Source organism: Anas platyrhynchos, chromosome 6 (assembly GCF_047663525.1).
Source record: "Anas platyrhynchos isolate ZD024472 breed Pekin duck chromosome 6, IASCAAS_PekinDuck_T2T, whole genome shotgun sequence".
NCBI lineage: Eukaryota > Metazoa > Chordata > Aves > Anseriformes > Anatidae > Anas > Anas platyrhynchos.
In genome coordinates, this window is record NC_092592.1 from 33,742,316 (window position 1) to 33,765,610 (window position 23,295).

General features: G+C 35.0%; 1 protein-coding gene across 12 annotated transcripts in view; it reads left to right on the plus strand.

The window, feature by feature from the left end:
* ATRNL1 (attractin like 1) overlaps positions 1-23,295 on the plus strand; it is a 493,325-nt gene that overhangs the window by 433,119 nt on the left and 36,911 nt on the right. For 10 of the 12 annotated variants that reach the window (XM_072039818.1, XM_072039817.1, XM_072039820.1 and 7 more), the window contains one exon: positions 3,511-3,625. In XM_072039818.1, coding sequence (XP_071895919.1) covers positions 3,511-3,625 — 115 coding nt within the window. Of the gene's footprint in view, positions 1-3,510; positions 3,626-5,297; positions 5,954-23,295 lie in introns of those variants that run through there. The other 2 variants (XM_038181289.2, XM_072039823.1) reach the window with 2 other exon arrangements.

Consider the following 23,295-nt stretch of genomic DNA (forward strand, 5'->3'; position numbering starts at 1 on the left):
TTTTATCCTTTTCTGGTTTTCTTCTCCTTCCTTTTCACATTCCCACCTGATCTACCTCTTTCTCTGTCAGTTGTGTGTAAGAAGGGGGATTTAAAAGCAAAGTGTTGTTTAATAAGACAAGTATTTGTTTATTCTGCATTCTACTGATAAAGTTTTATTAACTCTGTGATTGTCATTTGTGCTTTTTGGCAAAAGCAGAAGTCACTTTTTTTTTTTTTGTGTAGGGGAAAAAAAGCAGATAATTCTAGTAAGTAAATCACGGTAGCTAAGTGCTTTGGGCAAACAAACATGTGCCTTATCTCTTCCAAAAAAAAAAATAAAAAAATAAAAATGTGGAAAATGCATGATAAATGGTACATTTCAGAGAACATGTTATGTCACTAGGAAATAACTTTGATTCATGGTTACGTATTTATCTTTAAACAACTGACAAACCTCGGAGAATCTAAATTATTATCATTTGCTCTATGCTTCTCTGGCTTTTTGCTAGCAAATCTAAATGATGTGAGGTACGATTATACATCTCCTTTTTCAGTCATAATGTTTCATAAAGAATCCCAATTTTTAAGCACAAATAGAAAATTCCTACTGTATGTGATTTTGGATGAGGTCCTCTGAAAAAAATATTTATCTGAAAGTTTCCTCCAATTTTGTTTAGAAAAGTATTGGTATAAACTTCAAACGGAAATTGACAGGACATGTTAATGAAAGGTTATATACTGCACAGCAATATAAAATATCAGTTTGACATATAATTCAACAATTTTTCATCAAATTAAAAGACATAATGATAAATTTGTTTCTTTTATTGCTATGTCTGTGTATACTGTATTTCAAATTACAATTTAAAATGAAGATTTCATTTTGTCTGTCGTTTTAAATAAGATAGAACAGAATAGTTCAGTTGGAAGGGATCTTCAAAGATGATCCATAGTCCAACTGCCTGACTACTTCAGGGCTAACCAGAAGTTAAAGCACGTTATTGAGGGCATTATACAAATGCCTCTTCAACACTGACAGGCATGAAAAGAATCATGTTATTTTATTTGCTTTTGTGAGAGATCGGGGGAGATGACTTAAATGCTCCATTATTTATGCTACTAATACTAATTCTTTTAATAGCAAATGCTCTTTCAGGATTCAGGGACACTACAAGGTGAAGTAGAAAGCACAGGGCGACAGTGAGCTGAGCTTAACTGGCATGGAGCTGTATCCCTGTCTGGATGGTTGGGAAGAGGGAACTAGGAAAAAGTGCTGGAGTTAACGGCATGTGTTTAGGTCTCAGGGAGGTGGAGGTGCTGCCTGGTGGAGCAGTTGGGAAGCCATCTATTTTGACAATTGAAAGTGCAATATATAGGAGTGAATGAACGCATAAAATAGTAGAAGTTATCAGAGAGGTTTACACTGACTGCTGTCAGGACTGGTATGTTGTATTATATTACCCTATGCCTATGCTTGTCTGATTAGATTTAAACTGCCCAGGGCACAAACCAGCTGCTAATCTGAATGATCCCATCAAGACCTTTTCTATATTAAATGCCATGATCAGAAGAATTTTATTTATTTTTTTTACATTGCCCTTCAGCATAAGTCAAAGAAACCTTAAGAAAATTTTCCCGCACCATTTATTTTCCTGTAATCCACTGATACTGCTTTTCTGTGTGTGCAATCAATGCTTTTAATTTTAGTATGGCTCTTTTCACCCACCTTTCTGCATTTCCCTTGGTATAGAGTCATATCACACAGCAATACCTGTCTAGGTGTTTTACTGATCATAGATTGATGTAAGTCAACAGATATACACCAGCTTAGAAAACACAGAATCCATTCTCCTCTTCTATTTCTTTGGCCAACATTTGGCCACTGATTTACAGAAAATTAAATTAGATGCCTCAGATTTAGTTTAACCAGTTTAATAAACATTTCTTATGCTGTTTTTTGAAAGTGACTGTTGTTAGCTAAAACTTGTGGGGTTTTACATTTATAGTGTCATCATTTGGTAAGTTTTTAGTTAATATAGGTTGTCAATCACTGTGTCTTGGCAATTTTAAATTAGATGGCACTTCTCACCCAAGTTATTTTAATGCTATCACCTCAAATGAATCTACAAACATGCCTTTCAAATATGACCAGGTAGTAAAATTAAGCATATTTATCTATTGCTCAATTTATTGCAATATTCTCTATTTCCTTATCTCCACTGAACAGTAATAAATGTTGGTTACTGGGATGTAGAAAAATAGAAAATGATAATTGCTTCACATGATGGAAGCTCCTTTGTTTTCTTTATATCTAGTATTTCACTGTATTTTACTGAGCTAAACTATCATTCTTCTTCATATATTTGAATCAGTTGACATTTTATATATACTTTGCATTTTGCATGTAAATGGAAAGTTTTATGGCTTTGAATTTTGAATGAAAACATCAAACTGGTATTTTGCCTTGGAATATGACAGACATTCTAAAAATTTACAAACAAGAAAGAGAGAAGTGCTTACGCTGATTTTGACCTAATGTTTTCAGAAATATCTTTAGGGGTTGACTAAACATTTAAGCTCTTAAAAGTGAAATGCCTGTCTCATAGCGAGCTCAAAATATGGAAATGTAAATATGAAAACATTGTAAATTGTCGTATTAGAAACTTATTCTATTGCTTTGTAGGTTGCTCTGCTTCCTAGCTCCTAGTACCCTCAGTCTTGGTAACTTGAGAACAATATGGCAGCAACCATTCAGTTGACAGCTAACTGCAAATTAAAAGATCTATATAGCTAATAAGAGAGAGATGCTTAGTAACAGCACATACCTCCTACCAGCAAAAGTGTTGTTATCATAGTTGTATATGAAACAAAGTAAGATGATAATCATGCAGGCAACATTCATAGGGAGTTTGTAAGTTTATTTAAATTAAAGTAACATTGCACCTGTTTTCTGTGTGTGCAGAACATTCAGAAAGAACCTGCCTCACAGAAATCACTTGCTTACCAAGACAGACACATAGAAGACAGTCTTACTGGTCTGGGAAAACTAAGACGGATCTTAAGTTTCCCAGATCTCTATCTATCTACTCATTTTTTAGTTTTGACATCAGGAAGGCTAGGTAACAGCTGGTTGATGAAGTACATTGCTTTTAGACTTGGTACTTCTGCTTCTTAGAATATGGGAAATTCTAGTACTCTCAGACACCACTGTGTGTACTGAAAATATGTTGTGATTTTCTAAGTCTAAGAAGTTGAAACTGCTAGATTTAGTGAGCTATAAAATTAGAAGAATAATTTTGTTGTCTTTATGATCATTTCATTTTTTCTGTTTGATTAGATTTGCAGTGTGGGCTGTTAAAGCCCATTTTTAAGTCAATGAACATGAGTAGGACAATCTGTTTAAATGCAAAGAGCTAATTGGGGAAAAAAATCTTCATGCTGTTACAACGAACCTTAAAATAAAGAAGTACAAGTAGAAAATATAACTGAAATCCCTATAAACCTTTACATAAGTGCCTTCCTTTTACAGGGTGCTCCTAAACCAATTGCTATCGAGCCATGTTCAGGAAACAAAGCAGCTGTCCTCACGGTATTTTTATGTCTGCCCAGAGGATCATCAGGAGTCCCACCCCCGGGTCAGTCAGGTAAGGCTCATGATGGTGAGCATTATCTCTGTCCTCATGCAATGCAGTCTTGGACAACTGAGCAGATGCAAAATAATGGCACAGTCTATGAATGCAAGGGGCTACACAGTCATGGTGTTTAATGCAGGTCAATGTTTAGTGAGGAATTTTCATCTGGAATTTGATGTGGTATAGCACATAAAAAGCCCAATGATCAAACAAGGCTGATGTGCAATGACATACGTCAGCACTTCCTGAAATAATGTTTGTGTACTGAATTTTCACAGGACAAAACACTTTCATATGCAGCCACTTCTGCAATTTCAGTTCAGCTGCTGTAAATGGAGCTATAAAGGGAATACCAATGCTTATTCTCACTTCAAGTTAGTGTTTAGTGCACTAACTTCTGGTTAAGTTCCTTTTCACCAAGAGAAATTATTCCCAGTGCTGTGCTGACCAGGATTCAATTAAAATATTAACATTTCCCAGACTGCCTGTTGGATGAAACCTGGGATTTTTGACTGAATATGCCTGCTTTATTAGGAAGGTGTTCACATTGGAAATGATCCCAGCTCATTTTAAAGCAGCATTTGCATTACCTGGAAATACTTCTCATGGTAACCTACCTTATCTCATCTATGCTAGATTGTTGTAAAGAACCATTACAGCCATTCTTATAAAATACCTTCTAAACAACAGATTCATAAATTCATTTTTTTTAATCCTTTAAATACTGATATTATAATGATATGATACAAAATGGTCATGATAAGAAAATTTAGACAATGATCTGGCACTACACAGATGAGCAGTTTACTATTTCAGAGTTCACTGGAGTGTTTGCCAAAATGAACACTTTTATAATGAACAATAAGATGCATGATACGAGCCCCAAATACTCATAAGCTAGAAAATATGCTTTAGGACTAACTTTTATTATTAAGAGCCAAAAAGTTAGTTGTTATTTTAACCTTCAAAACTCTATTAAAGAGATAGAAAGTATTGAGTAATGATTATGAGGGCAGGCTTGGGTGACTTTTGTTGAAAGTAAGCTCAGGTGAGAGTTCTCCCTTCTCCTTTGGGACAGATAACTATCTCTTGTTTGTTAATTGTTGTTTGCATTTCCCTGAGTCCTGAGATGAGGATTTCGTTCTTAAAATGTCATTTATGGCTTGGAATATAATTTCTGGAAGTGCTATGAAAATGAAAGTGTTACTGATACTTTGACAAATGCGTTTCCTGGTGGAAGTATATAAATGTAATTGCTCTGACAGCAGCAATGAAGGAGGAAGGACGTTTAAAGTATTCCCTCTTCATGTTTTAAGGAAATGAAAAAGAAACAAAGGTGTTTATAATCTTACAACAATGAAAAACATTATGAAAGGAAATTAAAAGTAATTGTTGAACTGGAGCTTAATATGCTTTTGTTGTTTTCAAACTTACATATGATGTGCTCTTCTGTAGCAAAATGTGCTTAACTAGTTATATCATAATCAGTTTCTATTTACTATTTACAGTTCTTTTAAGTAATTGCTGTTCTGTGCTGCACATGAGGCATGGAGGGAGTAGGCTTTTCAAACATTAGTTGGGTTCAGCAATGCAACAGATGTGTCATTTTCAAAGATTCTCAACATGTGAAAGAATATACCTCTTCTTAAAGTGCATTATGTCCTCTATTTTCTACTTTGTTCAGGGTCAAAAGCAAATCGGAACGTTTGAAGTATGCAACCATGGTGATTCAAGCATTAGATTATATTGCTATAATCATTTTTCTTAAGTGTAATGAATTTTGGTACTCATGGACTGTTTTCACTGTATGTAACCATGCATAGTCTAGGCAGAAGCTATTATGCAAGTTTGTTGGCATACCTGTAGCTCTACTAATTCACTTCATTCCTGTCCTGCAGCACTACCTGCTGCTTCTTTCCTGGGCTTCCTGGGAGCAGATGCTGTGAACTGTGCCAAGTTATTTGAAATGATGTGGAAGTTTTGTGCAGCAGACATATGTTTGCTATGCAGTTGGTTTCCCTTCTGACCTAAGCTAGGTTAAAACAATGATACTTAGGTGGATGGAAGTTGTATGTGCAGTAATTATGTCTTTCCAAGTAATTTTAGATGCTTCTATTACTTGCATATAATCATTTTCAAGCTCACTGGGATCATTCTAGGATAAAACTGACAGTGTGTCAAACATATTTATTTGAATGATATGTCAACGACACTGATTCTCAGTTCACAGTGTGAGACTGTGTTTCATTTCTTATATGCGTGTGTGTCTGAAATATAAAGAGAGAATGCCTGTATTGTTCTGCATTAACATTCCTGATTTTGAAGAAAATGTAGTATTTTCCACAAATAACTAATCTACACTCTTCTGAAGTTATTAAAGTTATACCCATACACTTTTAACATTCTAGTTTGCTCGAAAGTGAATTTTGTTTGTTTCCAAGGTTTACGCTAACAAATATTTTCTGGAGAATGTCTCACTGAATGTTAAAAATAATAATAATAAATAAATAAGTAATAATAATAAATAATATAATATAATAAAATAAGTAATAATAATAAATAAGTAATAATAAATAAGTAAATAAATAAATAAGTAAAGGTTACTGTTTCTGCAGCATATGTTCTATACTTCACCTTTATCGGCAGCTGGAAGAAAACTTGAAACTACAGATGGTGGGCTTTGGCCAAAGGCTGTGCAAGGGAAAATCTTCTCTAGGAGAGACCATATGTCCCAGTGGAGATCTGAGTGTTCTCTACATCCTGCACAAAATACTCAGATCTTTACAGAAGACTTCTGTATTGTTTAGTTCTAAGTGCTAAAGCTATGAGGATACAAATCAGTACTGGGTTGACGAAATTAAAATATTTAAGATTAATATGTGGTTCAAGATAGGTCTTATAGAGATTGATCATGTAGATTTAGGTGAAATATTGATAGAAATGAATTTAATGCAAAAAAGAAACAGTATTCATTCTAAGTCACATTTTTCAAAGATGGAACAATTTGTACAGTTAAATATCCTGAAAAACTGGAAAGTCGATAAATGTTTCCATTGTATGACATTAGGTGTGGTACAGAAGGCCTTATATATTCTGGTAGGTGTACTAGAAGAGGATACTGGTAATCTAATTATATTTATCCAGAGTAGGAACTAGTTTTAAATGAAATTTTGCTTGGATTAAGGCAGAAATTAGAACAAAATTATAAAATAAAACAATAAATGAAAAATATTAAGGAATGTTAACAGTGATAAAAGTAAATTTCTCACTCATGGCTAGACAAATAGAACATAGTTTTCTCATTCTTCAATTGTCTCCTTGGTGGCACTGCACCTGAGCAATCAGATATGATGAGATGATCAGATATATAAGAGGTTCATGAAAATATAGATTCTTTATACAATCCATGTGTATAGTAATATGCATGCATCTGTGTGTGTGTATAGCAGAAAAATAAACCACTTGTGGGAAGATTACAATATACAACACAAATGTCCTGCAGGTTTTATGATAGACTGGAAACTAAAGATCACGTGTTCTTGTTGTAATGTCTGACCCCATGCTTCAAATGGCTTAAACATTTCTTAATATCAAGAGAGATCTAATAATGACAGCAGCTGCAACCAGATCTCTAGAAAGAGCTAAATTATACATCTCAAAGAGAATTGAACAAAAGCTAGATAAAAATATAGGAGGAACATGAAGATAATATATAAATTACTTAATGTGAAAATTACTTAATAGAAAAATGTGCCCATGGATTAGCAGCAGTGGCAAGACCAAGAATAACTCCTTGAAGGTCTTAATACAACACTGGTGATACATCGGGCAATAGAGAAAGAATAGCCTGGTAGTGTGATAAATTCTGCTAAAAGAACTGTGGTTATGTCATCATTATTATTAAAGACAGCTAAATCCCACACTTTGAGGTATCAAGGTGTTGTAGGAAAAAGTTTATAAAACTGTATGATAAATGTTTTCAGCATTTTTGAAGGATAGTAAATACTCTAAAGGGAGAAATAAGAATTCTGGAGCACTTCAAAATAATACAGAATCAAGGGATGCAATTTGCAAATTATTTACATGTTGATACATTACTTTCACATAGCAAAATGTCCCTAGCAGGCAGAAGTGGTAGAGCACCCAGTAAAGGTATTTCTCCATTAAGACAATGAGTTGAATGGTCTCTGAATGAACGTTTCTCTCTTTCTATTAAACCACAAAGGACATCCAACTTCTATATGACTAAATGAGATAAATCTAACTTAATACATGAAAAATAAAACCTTCAAATATAAATCAAGAACTAAATAAATTATAGTCATTATTAGAGCAATTTCAGAGGAAATTTTTGTTCCACTGGTTGTAGAATGTGCATCCTAAAAGACTGCATACAATATTCTATCATTACAAATATAAATGTTGATAGCAAGTTTTCCTGTTCAGTAGGCCTCTCCAACAGTGCCATCTGAAAGTTACTCTCAGATATATGTGAATCAAAACAGAACTTTATATAATGTTGTCCACACTAACTGGCATTCAATCCTACTTAATCAGCAAGCTACAGTAGGATCACAGAATCAATAAAATTACCATGCCATCTGCCTTTCCTGTACTCACCGTCTTAATGAATAACGACTCATTAAGTGTTCTACAAGACAATTAGCTCTGGATGGGGGTTTCAGTAACAAGACTTTCTTAATACTGTTTCTAATTTTCTCTGATTAAAATAAAAAAATTAATACATATTATAAGAGGCGCATTATTTAAAATATGAAATAAATATTATATTTAATGACATTGCTCAATTTTTCTGAATCTTTAAAACAAAACTATAAGTTAGTGTTTTCTAAATGTTAAGGAGAAGAATACCCATTCCCATATGTGGAACTTATGTGTGCAGTCTTGAGTGTGTAGTAAAATGGCAGCTGTAGACAAGGGTGAGCAAGTCCCATGAATTTCTACTCGCTAAAACACATACCCTGCTAAATCCTTTTTATTGCAAAATAGCCCAATTTAAAGTCACGTGTAACAAGGAGGAATAAAAAATTTCTTGTAGAAAAATGTTAACGGTGTTAATGGAAATATACCGTAAATAAGACAATGCAGAAGACAATGACTACAACAGAATGTCTTATATATCATTATGTTGAATCTTTTATGGCTTTTTCTCATGTTGAAGGCTATCTAAAGAGTATTTAAGGAAAAAAAAATACAAGAACAAATAACAAAAAAGTTAATGTATAAATGGAATCCTACAGTGTAATGTATGGAGTAAATATTAAGGGTTTGTGTGTGCATATCGCGGGTCTAGAATTTTTTTATATACTCAAAGGGAAAAGACGAGGAATACAGAAAAGGTGTATGAATCTGATTCTGCATTATGAAGAATATCTGTGGGCCTACTGAAAACCTCCTGCCTCACCGCAGCAATAAGGCTGAAGAGAGGAGGGTGAATGTCAGAGCTTCATTTGCTTGCTTTAATCCTTTGTCTTCTGAGACATGCTTATTCTGATACAGTATTTCTCCTCTTTGCAGACGTTTTCTTATTCTCTGAAAAAGTTAAATTTTTATTGGAAAAAAAAAAAAAAGTCTTAAGGCTTGATCCTGCTTAGAGCAGGGGACCAGATCATTAATCTTTGTCCTTTGTGTGGACTTGTTCAGACTGGAAAACAACACTTAAGAGTTCAACAGACGTATGTATGCTGTGATGTCAGGTGGCTAGTAGACAGGGCAAGTAGTGTTGGCAAGGTGTCTCTTTTAGAACAGTGTTTATGCTGGTTATATATTTCATGCTATATAAAGAATGTCATTAACTTTTGGGGGTTTCACCCTGATGGATAGCTAAACTCCACCACAACTGCTTTCACTCCCTTTCCTCAGAGAGAAATAAGGTAAATTTAGTTAAAGGGAAAGGTCACACGGAAGCAAAGAGAGAAAAAGTAATTATTAATTATTCTCTACTTCCCATCAATGAGTGGTGGTCGAGTATGTCTTGGGTAGTAGGGCCTCAATACACATAGTGGTTTGGGAGGACAGATGCCTTCATAATCCGTGGAGGTCTTTAAAAAGACATTTAGATGTAGAGCTTAGTGATGTGGTTTAGTGGAGGACTTGTTAGTGTTAGGTCAGAGGTTAAACTCGATGATCTAGAGGTCTCTTCCAACCTAGAAATTCTGTGATTCTGTGTGTGATAATGAGAGACCTCCTTCTCCTTACCCAGCTTTTCTTTCTTTCTTTCTTTCTTTCTTTCTTTCTTTCTTTCTTTCTTTCTTTCTTTCTTTCTTTCTTTCTTTCTTTCTTTCTGTGTGTGGCATCATATGATGTGGAATATCCCTTGGTCATTTTAGGTCGGCTGCCCTGGTGATGTCCCCTCCCCACTTCTTGTCCACCCCCAGCCTACTGGCCTGGGGTGGGGGAACATGTGGAGAGAGCCTTGGTGCTGTGCCTGCACTGCTCACCAATAGACAAAACATTGGTGTGATACCAGTTCTGCTCTAGCTACAAGTGCAGAGCACAGCACTGGAGGGGCTGCTGCAGGGAATGCTAATTCCAACCCATCCAGACCTAGCACATAACTACTGAGAGCAGTGTACTGGGTGGGGAAGGAGAAGGAGAGGGGGTGTTCTCATTATGAGAACATCTATCCTCCCAAAAAACTGCTACATGTATTGAGGCTCTGCTTCCTGGGACATGGCTGAACATCACTCATTGATGGGAAATAGAGAGTAATTTATTTTCTCTCCCTCTGTGCTTCCATGCAGCCTTTGCTTGTTTGTTTGCTTCCCCTCTTCCTTTTCCCTTTAATTAAATTATCCTTATCTCAACCCGTGAGTTGATTTTTTTTTTCCTTTCCAGCATACTTTCTTCTTTCCCGCTTTTTCTAAGGAGGGGGAATGAGAGAGTGGTCGTGGTGGAGTTCAGCTGTGCAGCAAGGTAAAACCACCACAAGTACTGCACACAGCATTTTAAAAGCAGATATGGACTAGTAACTACAGACAAAAGAGAAGTCTTCAATGTGCAATGGTTAGAAGAGTTTAACCTAGAAAAGGAATGCAGAGCTCATATAAAAAGTTTTTTTCTCTTTTTCTTCACCACTCCTGGGAAGAAAAAATACAAAAGTAGAAACCTGTCTCCAGAAAATACTTTACATCTGCATTATAGGAATGATGCCTTCAAGGTGTGAATCACAGTGTCAGTTTACATAGCTCAGCTTACAGAGGTGCATGCTTGTACTCATTTGAATGTCTTGATATGGAACAGGATTTTGTTAAAAACTTACCTTTACTGTCTAGTCTGGAGATTGAGTTTAGTCTCTCTCTCTCTCTCTCTCTCTCTCTCTCTCTAATGTAAGGCATGACTAAAACATTTAGTACAGAAATACATTTTGGAAATTGCATTGAAGGAGTCTCTCTCTTAGCTAACAATATGTTGCTAGTGAAATGCTCAAAAAACAGGAAAAGTTAAAATGTGTGAGAAAATCAAAATAGTCTTTGTAAGAGATTAATGACTACAACTAAAACTATAATTGACATACTAAGCAGTAACTTCAATTTATAGACAAATCAGTTTGTCAAATGGTATGATAGAATAAGTAAATTCTAGAGTTTTTTGTTAACTGGAGATCCTTGGCAAAACAGCTCTTTAAGACCTAGTGGAGACTGAAATCATCTATTTTGAAGACTATTTTACTGATGGAGTTGCTTTCTTTTAAATAGTAAGGCCTATTTTGGCATTACTTTTCTGCTTAATTTTGTTCTTCTGCACTTCATCAAATGAGGGAGCAGACTGTGTTTATAGTATTGACACTGTGAAAAGAACACAGTGGTAAGTGGCAGATGGTGCTGATGATTACTTAAAAATATTTATGGCAATAGCAAAAACAAAATAGAATAGCAAAAACAAAATAGATAATAAGACCCAGTGGCCAACCACCCAGCTTCCCACCCCAGCCCCAAAGCAATTCCCACCCAAACCCAAAGCAATTATTTTTGCAACCTGCAGGGTAAAGTCTTCACCTAAAAAGCATTGAGGTTCTTAGCATAGTAAGCTTTGTAAGTGATGAAGAATGAAGTGGGTATTGATTTTGTCTAGTCTTATTTTTAATAATTTTAGGTGGATCTGTTATAAATTACTTTTTACATCATTCTAGCCATAGGACCTTGATTCCTTTTTATTTCTGTAAAATTTACTTGAAAAAAAAAAAAAAAAGGATGTAAACAATTTAAAATGAAGAACATGCTGCATAATGTTAGCAATGTGTCTTCCACAAATCTTGGCAAATGTTACTTATTGCCAATAAAAGCTGCATGCTATATAGCTATGAAATGGGGAGGGGGGGAGAAACAAGAGCGGGGAGAACAGAGGAGGTTGAGATGATTGTTTTACAACTTTATCACTGGATTTCCTGGCCTAGAAGAACTCAATAAAATGAGACATTTTAATAAAAAACTGTTAAATACTACCATGAACACTTCTTTAACAACTAGCTATTCATTGTTGAAGCCAAAATGGTCACTGTCCTCCAGAGAAATAGATTTTTTTTCCCCTCTTGGAGACTTTTACACTTTTAATATCTGATGAAGTTCTGAACACTGAAATATAAATCCAGTCATGTACATCTTTTCAATTGTTCATGGTGATGGATGAGTCATTTTCAGGTTGCATCCAGATGGCAATTTGCCAGGTTCCCCTCCTCACTCATTACGAAGACTACAGAGACAATAGTGGATGCTCATGGTCTTAAACTTGTAGCTGTCAAAGAATCATCATCCTTCAAGCATATCTGCCAGTTGACCATCAGCTGAAACACTCAGGACATTGAACATCTATAGGCTTAGAAGTCAGAAAGTACCCAGTAATACAGACCTTGCCTATTGCAGGATCTATGTCACATAATCTCTTTTATTGGTTCTGCAAGGTTATTGTTTTCTCTTCTCACCATTCATATTGGAAGACCAGTCTATTGATCACAACAGCAGTGTTACAGTACTTCTAATCTCCAACTTAAATGTATCTGGAGGTGATGATGGAAGAGATCCTTTATCTCAAATTCCTGTTTTCAACCTGACATCTATCACCCACAATATTTTCACACAGACAACATATATCTTTTCCACCTTCATTTTTGCCAGGCTAAGGCAAATAAGTTCTGCTTTAAACATGTTATTCAATCATCTGAACACCTTTCTAGCACTGTCCCAGTTTCAGCTTTAGTTCAGTGTTTTGTTTTGTTTTTACTTTTTGTTGCCAGGTTGTACTGAGAGTGCCATGTGAAGTCCCATCTGGCCTTGCCCAATGGCACTTACATTTCCTTGCTGTATTCCATTATTCCATTTAACATTTACTTTTTCTTTCCTTTTTTTTTTTTTTAAACAAATGTACCCTTTTCCAACTTGTCATTCTGTAGCCAACTTCTTACATCCCTGCCCTTCTTCTCTTCTTCAAACAATGAGCTTCTAGTGTATAAGTTTCTGCTTGTTCCAAAATACAAGTTTGAATATGCACAGTTGAATATTTGTGCATTTATATTGCTTGAATTCTTGAGGTCACACATCTCTCTCTGTTTTATATTCTATTCCTTTCTGTATTGATGATACATACCAATGTTTTTCATGATTGAATTTCAGCAGCATGCTCCTACTTTTATGGCAAGATTTTTAATGGAAATATTAAACAAGACTGGTCAGAGGATTGATTCTTGTTGCAATGCTATACCTTCACCAGCCTCCTTCTTTGTAACTACTCTATTTTCTCTCCTTCATGCACTTGTCTGCTCTCTCCATAATCCCTGTACTATCTATCATTTTTGTGTCCATTGATAATATCCCACAGTATAAAATACCTTTCAGAAATCTATATAGAATAATCTTTTGCATGTTCTTATCTAGAAAATCAGTTAACGTATTGTAGAAAGCTATCGGGTTGTTCTGGCACAATCTTTGATGAAATGTTATTACATCTTGAACCCCCCCCCCCCCCCCACACACACACACTTTCATTTACCTGACTTTAATTATGCTTTTCTGCCAAGTATCATGTAGCTGAATCTGATCAGTTACGAACAGAATATTTTTTTCCTTTTTGAATCTAGACAATTTTTAGTATGAAATAAATAGCACTTACTTTTCTCAATTTAAATGCCCTGCATTTGTCATGACAGATTACTAAAAATCCCTGTTACCAGCCTTTATTTTTTTTTTTTGCATTCTTACAGAACTAGTGTTCTGATTACTCTAATGTCAATGCATAAAGCTTGTGTTGTTTCAATTTCCATACCCTCATTCCATTATCACTGGTATTGTATCTTCTTCGATAAACATTATCTTACTCCTTGAAAACCATCAAATAATGCACTCAGTTCTGGGACAATATCTAGAAAAAAAATTGATCTCTATCTCATTCTTGCTACGTAGTGATTCTTCCTTTTATTTTCCTCCCTCTCTTTTGTTTTATTTATACAGTGAAAACCTTTAGGTATTTGTTTTAATAAACCGTTTGTAAGGTTCAACTCAGCTTGATTTTTGGCAATTCTTATTTCACTTCTACATTTCTTTACCTCTAAAACACAGCCTCCTTTGTAGTTTGATCCTTTTTATCTGCTTTCATAGGGTTTCTGCATTCAGAAACTGTGCTTCGCCTCATTCCTTTAGAAGTTCATTGGCTTCTATGTAGCATAGTGATAATGTATTCATTGGAAGTCATGGAAGAGTCAAGGGTTTTTCCTGATGAATGTATTGCAATTCAACTGGAACTATCTGCTTTTCTCTTGATGTAAAAAGGGGACAGATTTCTAGCAGTGGTTTTTCCCTTGGAGAGTCTGGGTGAGATTAATGGAAATAGCCCATTCCCTTGTACTCCCTATATTGCCATATGGCAACAGAAGCCTTCGGATCCTACAATGGGCTCCATGTGGAAAGGTGGAGAATATTTTGGCCCTTTTTTTCTTGCTGATCGAATTGCATTACCAGGATCACTTCTTCTAAACAAACTGGTAGTTTACAGAGCTTGGTCCTATTTTCTTTTTTTAGGCTGTGAAATCCTATATTGGATGTGATTCTGTATTATCTGATATGTTTTTTCTTCTGGGTGCATGGTACCTCTTTTAAAGCCTATTTGTAAAATGAGCAGCATGCCTTATGACTGGGTGAGTGCTATACATAGTGTTAGCATAGGCTCAGTGGTGTCTAATGAGTCTGATCCCAAGTCCAAAAGGGAGAGAAATGGAAAACAGCTTAATCATTCATACTCATTAAAAACAGAAATACTAATCTGCCTTTAGACACTGAATGGTCAGACAGATTGATTATTTTTATAATGTCTGGCCATCAAAGTATAAAGTGCAAAGTTCTTGCACACTGCATTTGGATAAAAGGTATACATTTTAGCATAATTTTCCAGTGAGATTCATGCCTGTTCAGTGATGTGGGTAGGCCACAGGATTGGCAGGATTTACATAGAGTGAAATTGATAGGATGTAAAGAAAAAAATAAAGTAATTCATACATAGGAAGAAGTTAGATCTTCAGTTTGACTGTCCTCTAGGCAGACTCTTAGGTACTCTGCAAGATTAAGCTTTACACAGCTGAAAAACATCGCAGGTTTTATGGTATTTGTTGTTTTTAGTAGAAATCCTAAAAGCAAACAAGCAACAAGCAAAAGTAACTTTAGCTAGTATGATTTATTTCACACAAACTTCTAGTAATCAGATTATGCTATTCATCAGTGTTTTTTTCTAACGCAAGTGTTAGAACACTCTTAATATGAAGACCCACTGCTTCTTACATATGAAATACACAGTAATGAGACCTGTCTTGTCTGCATTCAGTCCATATGAATGGGCAGTTTCTCTTTAACTGACGATCTTATTTGGCCATGTTCCTACCAAAAAAACAAGCAGTTGATTTTAATTGTACTGTTAAATTTTGAGGATCCAACAGATGTCTAGTTGAGTTGCAAAATTGGGTAATGTGAAGAAATCCCTGTTTAAGTGACAGATTAGATGATAAGTGTCCTTCTTATTGGAAATTGGTGGCCTGCTTTTATATTATGTTATGTTCAGTCAACATACAGTAGGTGAAGCAGATGGCTTACAGTTAAATTAGAACCATAAACCTTTCAAGGCTAAAGTTACATATGATTTAAATCTTTCAGCAGGGGTCCCATCACCTATTTCTCCTTCCTCTAACTTTGAATTCCTTAAAAAAAAAAGCACCTTTTTATCAACAGAAGACAAATCTGTTCAAATCCACTACTAGAAATAGTTACATTGAGATCTGTCCTGATTCTTAGTCATACCATCATGGAAAGTTTCATTCATCACTGGGACAATGCAATTGCTTATAATCTATCTTCCCACATTTATTTTATCACTCTCTTGGGCTAAAATGCTTCTACTGTCTATTTCTGGTATAAAGCCATCCAAAATTGTATAGAGACCAATCAGATTTATCATTCTGTGGCATTTGATGGCATCCATCTGTTTATTTATGAAACCATTAAAGACTTATTGAGTTACTAGACTACAGAGAAAATAAATTGAGTTATCATCTATAGTTAAATTCAGTCCTTGCATCGGCTGTCTTTTCAGCCTGTATGGTGTTTTCTGAAATTACACTGGCTTGCAGACCCAGTCTTCAGGAATACATTTACTTCACAGTCTTTTTATGGCATTTCAAGTGAATTTCTAATGCATGAGCAATTTGTGGTTCAGGAAAATGTTGACAGAAGGATGTCAGGGTTTTCTGTTGTTAGCAGTTTAAAACCATGATAGGGACAGTCCTCTCTTAAAAGTAGCTCTTAAAAGTTTGGAGCTGCCCAATTTCTAGAATCATTTGATTTCTTCAATCAATATTGTGCAACTATTGTAGGAAGCTAGGTTTAAAGCCTATGGTCACAAATAAATTAATATAACTATCATTAAGTAAAACACTTTTAAGATGAAGGATGGAAGAAGAACTACACTCTGTACTCTATATATTCAATTACTGTATTGTAAGTACAAAGGAAAAGGCATAGGGTTTAAAGCTCAAAACTTGCTGTTAAGAAAATTGAATGGCAAACTTGGGAAAATACATCTTAACAGGATACTTTCTGTCTTGTAATAAGAGTGAGTTTGTATGGCATCCTTTCTGGTTGTGAATTAATAGTTCCTTGACTATGAAATCACTAGAAATATCCTTCTGAAAGAGCTAGTTTGGATCTAGCAAAGATGTTAACTCAAACCACCACAGAGAGCTGAAGGTTGGTGTTAAGGAGCTCACATCAGCTATGGAAGAGAAGTTGCCTGTTAGGACATCTTCCTTTACTGTGACATCTCAACTTCTCTTATTTGCACACCCTGGACAGTTCTGCTTCATAATTCTTAAACTGAAGGCTAAAGGGAGTATAGGTCAGAGATGTCTGTGTGTCAGCTCACATCCTGCTAAACATAGTACATCCAGGCCAGTATTATCTGTATGAGACTAGGGCTGACCTCTGCATCTCTCTACATTGTCCCTTTACTATCTAGGTATAGCACTGTGCCTAGATATACAGGTATTTAATCAGTGCATTCAAATGACTATGTCTTTGCAGAACATGAAGCAATGTCAACAATGTAAATATCACAAAATGCTGATTTTTGGAATAAGTCTGAGCCTAGCAATGCTCTCAGAACTCATATATTCTGGTGCACCATACCTGACAGCAGAGCTGCTCAAATATTTCTGTGGAGTGCACCACTATATATCCTGTAGCTCCTGCACTAAATGGGCTTCTCTGATATCAGGGCTATTCCTGCCTGCAGTTACCCTGGTTAAAAATAATAATAATAATAATAAATATATATATATATATATATCTAATGTATTGTATGGTGATTTTTCAGATCTTCCTTATAAAATGGAGCATAAACAAAGGTCTGTGGTAACACCAATTAGTAGGTAAATACAATGAAAAAAAGACAATGTTTAATAAATTGATTTTCCCCCAAAAATAAAAATAAATGCAAGGATCAGTTAAACATATGAAAAATAAAAATAATAATGAATTTAGTGTTTATGTAAATATTATTGTGCTTGACACATAAATCACACACCAAAATGCATGTATTGTTCATACTGGAGAAGATGATCTAGGAAGTGACTGAAAGATAATTAATGTAGAAAAATGACAGATGAAATAATTTATCCAAAAGGGAGACACTTTCAACTAGTACCTGTATATGAACCACTTTTAAAATAATCCCTTTTTATAAACCTAATCTTTCTGAAATTTAGATCTCAAAAATGCTAATATTAAGTGAATTTTCCAAATTGCTAAACGTGAAGCATGAATCTGAACAGTAGAAGAAAAAGACCAGTCTTGTCACTTCAAGTCTTTCATTTCAATAAAGTTGTCTTAAGCACTCAAAACATGTTAGGGTGTAAATGAAAGATTGCAAAGGAAATTACAATGGCAAACTATATTTAGGGTTGAGGGTGACTCAACGTGACACAATTATGGAGAGTTTAGGATGACAATGTATCTACTCTTTTCACCCATTCTGTGCTTAATTTCTGCTATTTTTATATATATTTATTACTTGTAATTTAGGATTCAATGATATATGGTCTTGAGTATCTTCTCTTGCGTCTGACTGTAAGTGGGAGTTATCTGTTACCTTGATAAAGGGAAAATCCAGTAGAGCAGTGTGCTTTGATTCTGAATTGGAAAAATTGGTGATCAAAAGGTCACCTCCTTATACTTGCCCTCTGAGAGTGAAATACCAACATGATACCCATAACTGCAGTTCAAGGCTTAAATCTTGTCCCCGTTAGCATCATTCAGTGTACTTACCCACATGCATAGCTTCTTCAGGCTTTCCCTTTATTTCTTTCCCTTCCTGAGTATTTGCAGCTGTCTGCCTCTGTGTCTTACAGCTCAAGTTCAAATTCATACAACAGTGGGTTCAACAGAATTTGCTCTTCATCTACTGTCTAGAGATAAGCATGAAAGATTTAAATGGCTGATTGTAGTTAATAACCTCCAAAAAGGGAGAAAAGACTTGTTGGGACTTGCATCTATTGGAGCTTGCATGCAAAGTAGGATCTATTCCTTGCTATATTATTGTTTACCTATGTGTTTGTGGGTGGATGATGCTCCTCCATGCTTGTAAAATGGGAATGCTAAATTGTGAAGATGTTGTGGTAGGAGCAAATTAATTAATATCTGAGAAGTTCTCAGATTTATTGTTGTAAGTGTAATAGAAAAACTTATAAATAATCATTCATAGTATGTTTTAGCACTTAATGTCATCCATTAATTGTCAGATTCTTGCATTGCCTAAGAAGGAAAGTCTGAGTCAATGATGGAATTAAGAATGCTGCTTCAGTATTTCTTGATGAATTTTCAGATCAGTGTCTCAGTATAAAAGATATGCTTTTTTTTGTTGTTATTGTTTTTTGTATGTTTATTTGTTTTTCTTCAGGGAAGTGCATATGAATCCATTATTCTTCCCGTAGATAAATGACTCTTGTCAAATATACTCATGCAGGAATCTTTGTCCACAATAGAGAAATACTGATTAGTTATCATCAGGGAAAATGGATATAGAATTTTAGATTGCATATTACAGTTGTGAGTACACAAAGAAGGTTTTTGTAGAGAGATTTTGATTACCTGAAAATGTATCAATGCATAAAAAGCTACACTACAAACTATTAGAGCATAACACATTACATTCAAGAAGAGACTGCATCTTTTCCTGGGGAAGCAGCAAAGGAAGATCAGCCATAAAGTGCAAATGATCTAAGTATAAATGGGAAATTCAGATGGAACTTTATTTACAATTTCTGGAGACTGAAATTATTAAATTCTGAATACCAGCTATTGAAAAAAAAAATATCCTTTGAATAAGTTCTATGTGTATTTATATAAGGAGAAGATATTTTTTTCTTTTGTTTAGAAAACTGCAAACCAAGGATGGCAGCATAGAGTGAGCCACATCCTGAGCTTCATCAGAAGCTTGTTTTAGACTAGCATAGGTAGAGTTATGTTTAGCTGTAGGGGTTCTGGTAGATTGAAATTAAAATTTTCCTTTAATTAAATTTTTTAATGATTTAGTAGCAGTTTCTCAGAAAAAAAAAAAAAAATAGAACAGAGAAAGTTCTAATTTTTGTACATTAAAATCAGTTTTTCACCTAAGAAACATTATCAGCTACCCATCAACTTCAATTCAGAGCAGAATCTGAAGAATGGTGTGAAAATAACATCAATTTTTTTTCTGCTTTTGTAAAGAGCTTGATGATGATGCAAGATAATGCAAGATGAGTGTGACAAATACATCTTTCTACAAATGACCACCCTTTCTTCTTGCAGCTGCTGGAGCTTGAGGTCCCACTTCCCACCACAAAGACACACACAGTTCCACCTTGCTTTGTACCAGAGGAAATCTGGAATGCCATTACAGAACACTCCACAAACTCACATTATTTTCAGTAGGAGTGATGCCAAGCTCCTTTCAATGTTGATTACAGAATCGTAAAAAAAATAAAACAAAATAAAATAAGGCTGGAAAGGACTTTTAGAGATCATTTAGTCCAATCTCCTCTCTTCAAGGCAGCATCAGCTGCATGTAAACAATTCTTGGCAGATGTTTGTCTAACCTGTACATAAAAACTTACAAAAATGGAATTTCTGCTTCTTGACTGTATATTTTTTTTTTCATGTACATTGCTGTGCTGTTAGAAATTTGTTCCTAATAGTTAACCTAAATTTCCCCTGCTACATTTTAAGTCCATTGCTCCTTATCATGCCCAAAATGAGCATGGCAAAAAGATTATTTCCTTCCTTCCTCTTCTCTGCAGCCTTTTATATTTTTATGTTTCTCCTCAATCACTTTTCTCTGCATCAAAATAATCCCAGTTCCTCGAAGCTGGTCAAGGTCAAGTTTTCTAGGCCTGATTGCTTCGTATTAGTCTTCTGTAATGTGCCTATGCAAAGACAGATGAAACAGGAGTGTAAAATACAGAGGACTGGTGGGGGAATAGAGTATTTTAAAAGGGAATCTTCATAAAATGATACTCAGCATTGAACAGCTGTTTTGCAAGGACACCAGCTTATCTTTCAACCTCCTCTCCAGTGCACCCTTTTCACATACACAACTTCCATATTCTTTACACTTAGGGCTGATATAACTGAAATGATTTGATGAAAGATATGCCTGAACAAAGAGGTACATGATGTGTGGTGCTGTAATTCTGAATTTGGGCAATATGCAGGGTATATAGAGTAACAGGAAAATCAAAGCCGTGGTTGATTGAGATTGTCTGTTTCCCAAATCTCAATTTTACTAAGTGACTTGACGTTAAAAACAGAAAAGCTTACTCCATGCTTCTTCCTAGGTTTGGCTATTTTTAGGATTTCCTGCAGAGATTTTGGCCCCAAGCTTTAATTCCTTCTACCCACAAACATGCCCATCTCTTTCCATACACAGTGGAGTCAATGATTCATGTCTGGTGCAGTCAGCCAGCAGGGTTCAGTTATTTATTCCTGCAGGGTTATGGCACTTTGTAGCAAGGTGCAATGAAAACTGCATTGAATGGAGAGAAATTTGTCTTAGGAAGCAAGTATGACTTAGTTCTCAGCAAAAGAATTGCATGGAAATTTAAGATCTATGATCTATATTTTGCTTACAAGGATGTGTAATTCATTCACAAGGGAATTTGTAAATTTTTCAGGTAATTATTAACTGTGGCACAAATATCCTCTCTTAACACTTAGACATAGCAGTGTAATCTGATAATCTATTCCATCAGTAAAGTGCTAAGAAATTCCATAATAAATTTTTACCAGTTATTAGTAGACTAGAGCTCTATTCAAACAATATTTTCCTGATGTTATGCTTCAGTGAGACTTTCTTTGATTTTTTGCCATTGATCAAAAGTACTGACCTGAAAAGAGATTTTGAGAAAGCACCATTCTCCTGCATCTTCTTACCTTAAAATAAGTGATTTTTTTATTCAATGGAAAATGCATGAAATATTCCGGATAGCCAAATGAACAATCAGAAACCACGTCAAGTATAAAGATTTACTTATTTAAGGCTCAGTTTTTGCATTAGATTTAGAATTTGTTTTTGCTAACTTTAGCACAAATAATTTTTCTATGCTTAGGGAAGCTACTTTGTACTTTGCTGCTGTGAAAAACTCTTCCTGTCCCTGTGAAAAATGCAAGACATACTGGATTTTATATCCCAAAGCAGACAAATCCCTGTACTGAACCAGTATATGAACTATGTAGTAATCAACAAAGATGACTTCAGTCACAACCTATCCCACTATCTATGGACCAACTATCAAAGAGAAGTTTTCATCAGCCAACAGCTCTTGAGAGCTCTTGTTGGCTCTACTTTATATACTGCGCAAAGCTCAGGGGAGACCCAGTACACTTATATTGGAAAAATTACACTATCAAATCCTTACTCAACAGATCCAAGGAATGCTGAACACCCATTCCCCATTCTCTGATCACTTATTATATCCTTTACAAAATGTATAAACAGGGAAATGCTAGCAAACTTAATCTGGAGTCCCAGTCTAATTTCTATGCAAAACGTATAGCTGCTATTCATCCATCAAACTGGTAACTGATGCAAAGACAACAAATTTCTAGAAGGATCAATCAACATAAATTATTTCAGCCTGTAAACTGTCATGTACAGAACACTCCTGGAAGCACTTGTCTAGCTCTCCACACCCATAAATCTTGCAAACACTTAAAAAGTTGTAATCTGTCCTAAAGTCTTCAGGTAACTGTATTGATCCAGGAAGAACATTTATGGCACCTACTTTACAAAATGTAAACAGGGCAATTGTAAAGGGAGACACTCTTCAAACTAAACTGCTTGAATACTCACTTGTGAATTTACAAGATTATGAAAACGTATTATGCAATCACAAGCTTTAGATTGTACCTTGAAAGCAATTTCCCCAGAAATTCCTTTCCTGGTTTTCAAACAACACTTCTGCCTCCCCCATATCTCCCTGATCTTAGCAGCAGAAATACATTTCTCGTGAATCAGCAAGCCCTGCACAGATTCAGATATTGTGATGGCAACAAATGCTACGTGAAAAACTGTTTCATCATATTCTACAGATTCTATTTTTTTATATCCTCAAATGTACCAAATACATCTTTTCTATAGATACATATAGGTGCAACTGAAGAACCACAGTGCAACAGAGTGTACTAGCAATCTGTTAAAGACAGAAACTCCCAGCTACCAGTAAAAGAATATATTTGTAGAATAAAATATGTATTTTGTGAGTATACCAAGGTTAAAGCACAACAATTTTACAACATTCTAGTTCTCAGACCTGAATTATGTTAATATGGGACTTTCTAAAAAAAATAAATAGCTCTCTCATCAAATCAGTGCTTCCACTGAGTGAAAAAACACCTGAATGTTACTGAATGTTATGAAATTAGTTCCAAAGCTTATCTCCTAAAGATGTTTTATGGGTATAATTTAATATTTTTTTCACCTATTTCAAGTGTTCTGGTAGAAGATGATCTCCCTTCAACCATGTCTCTTATAATTGATTCAGGGAAGGAACACAATTATCACTGGAGAAAAAATATTTTTATTTGCGCATTCACCAATAGTACAAAGATAGCAAAAATGAAAGCTTGGCATGCACACTTAATAAAATACATAATTAT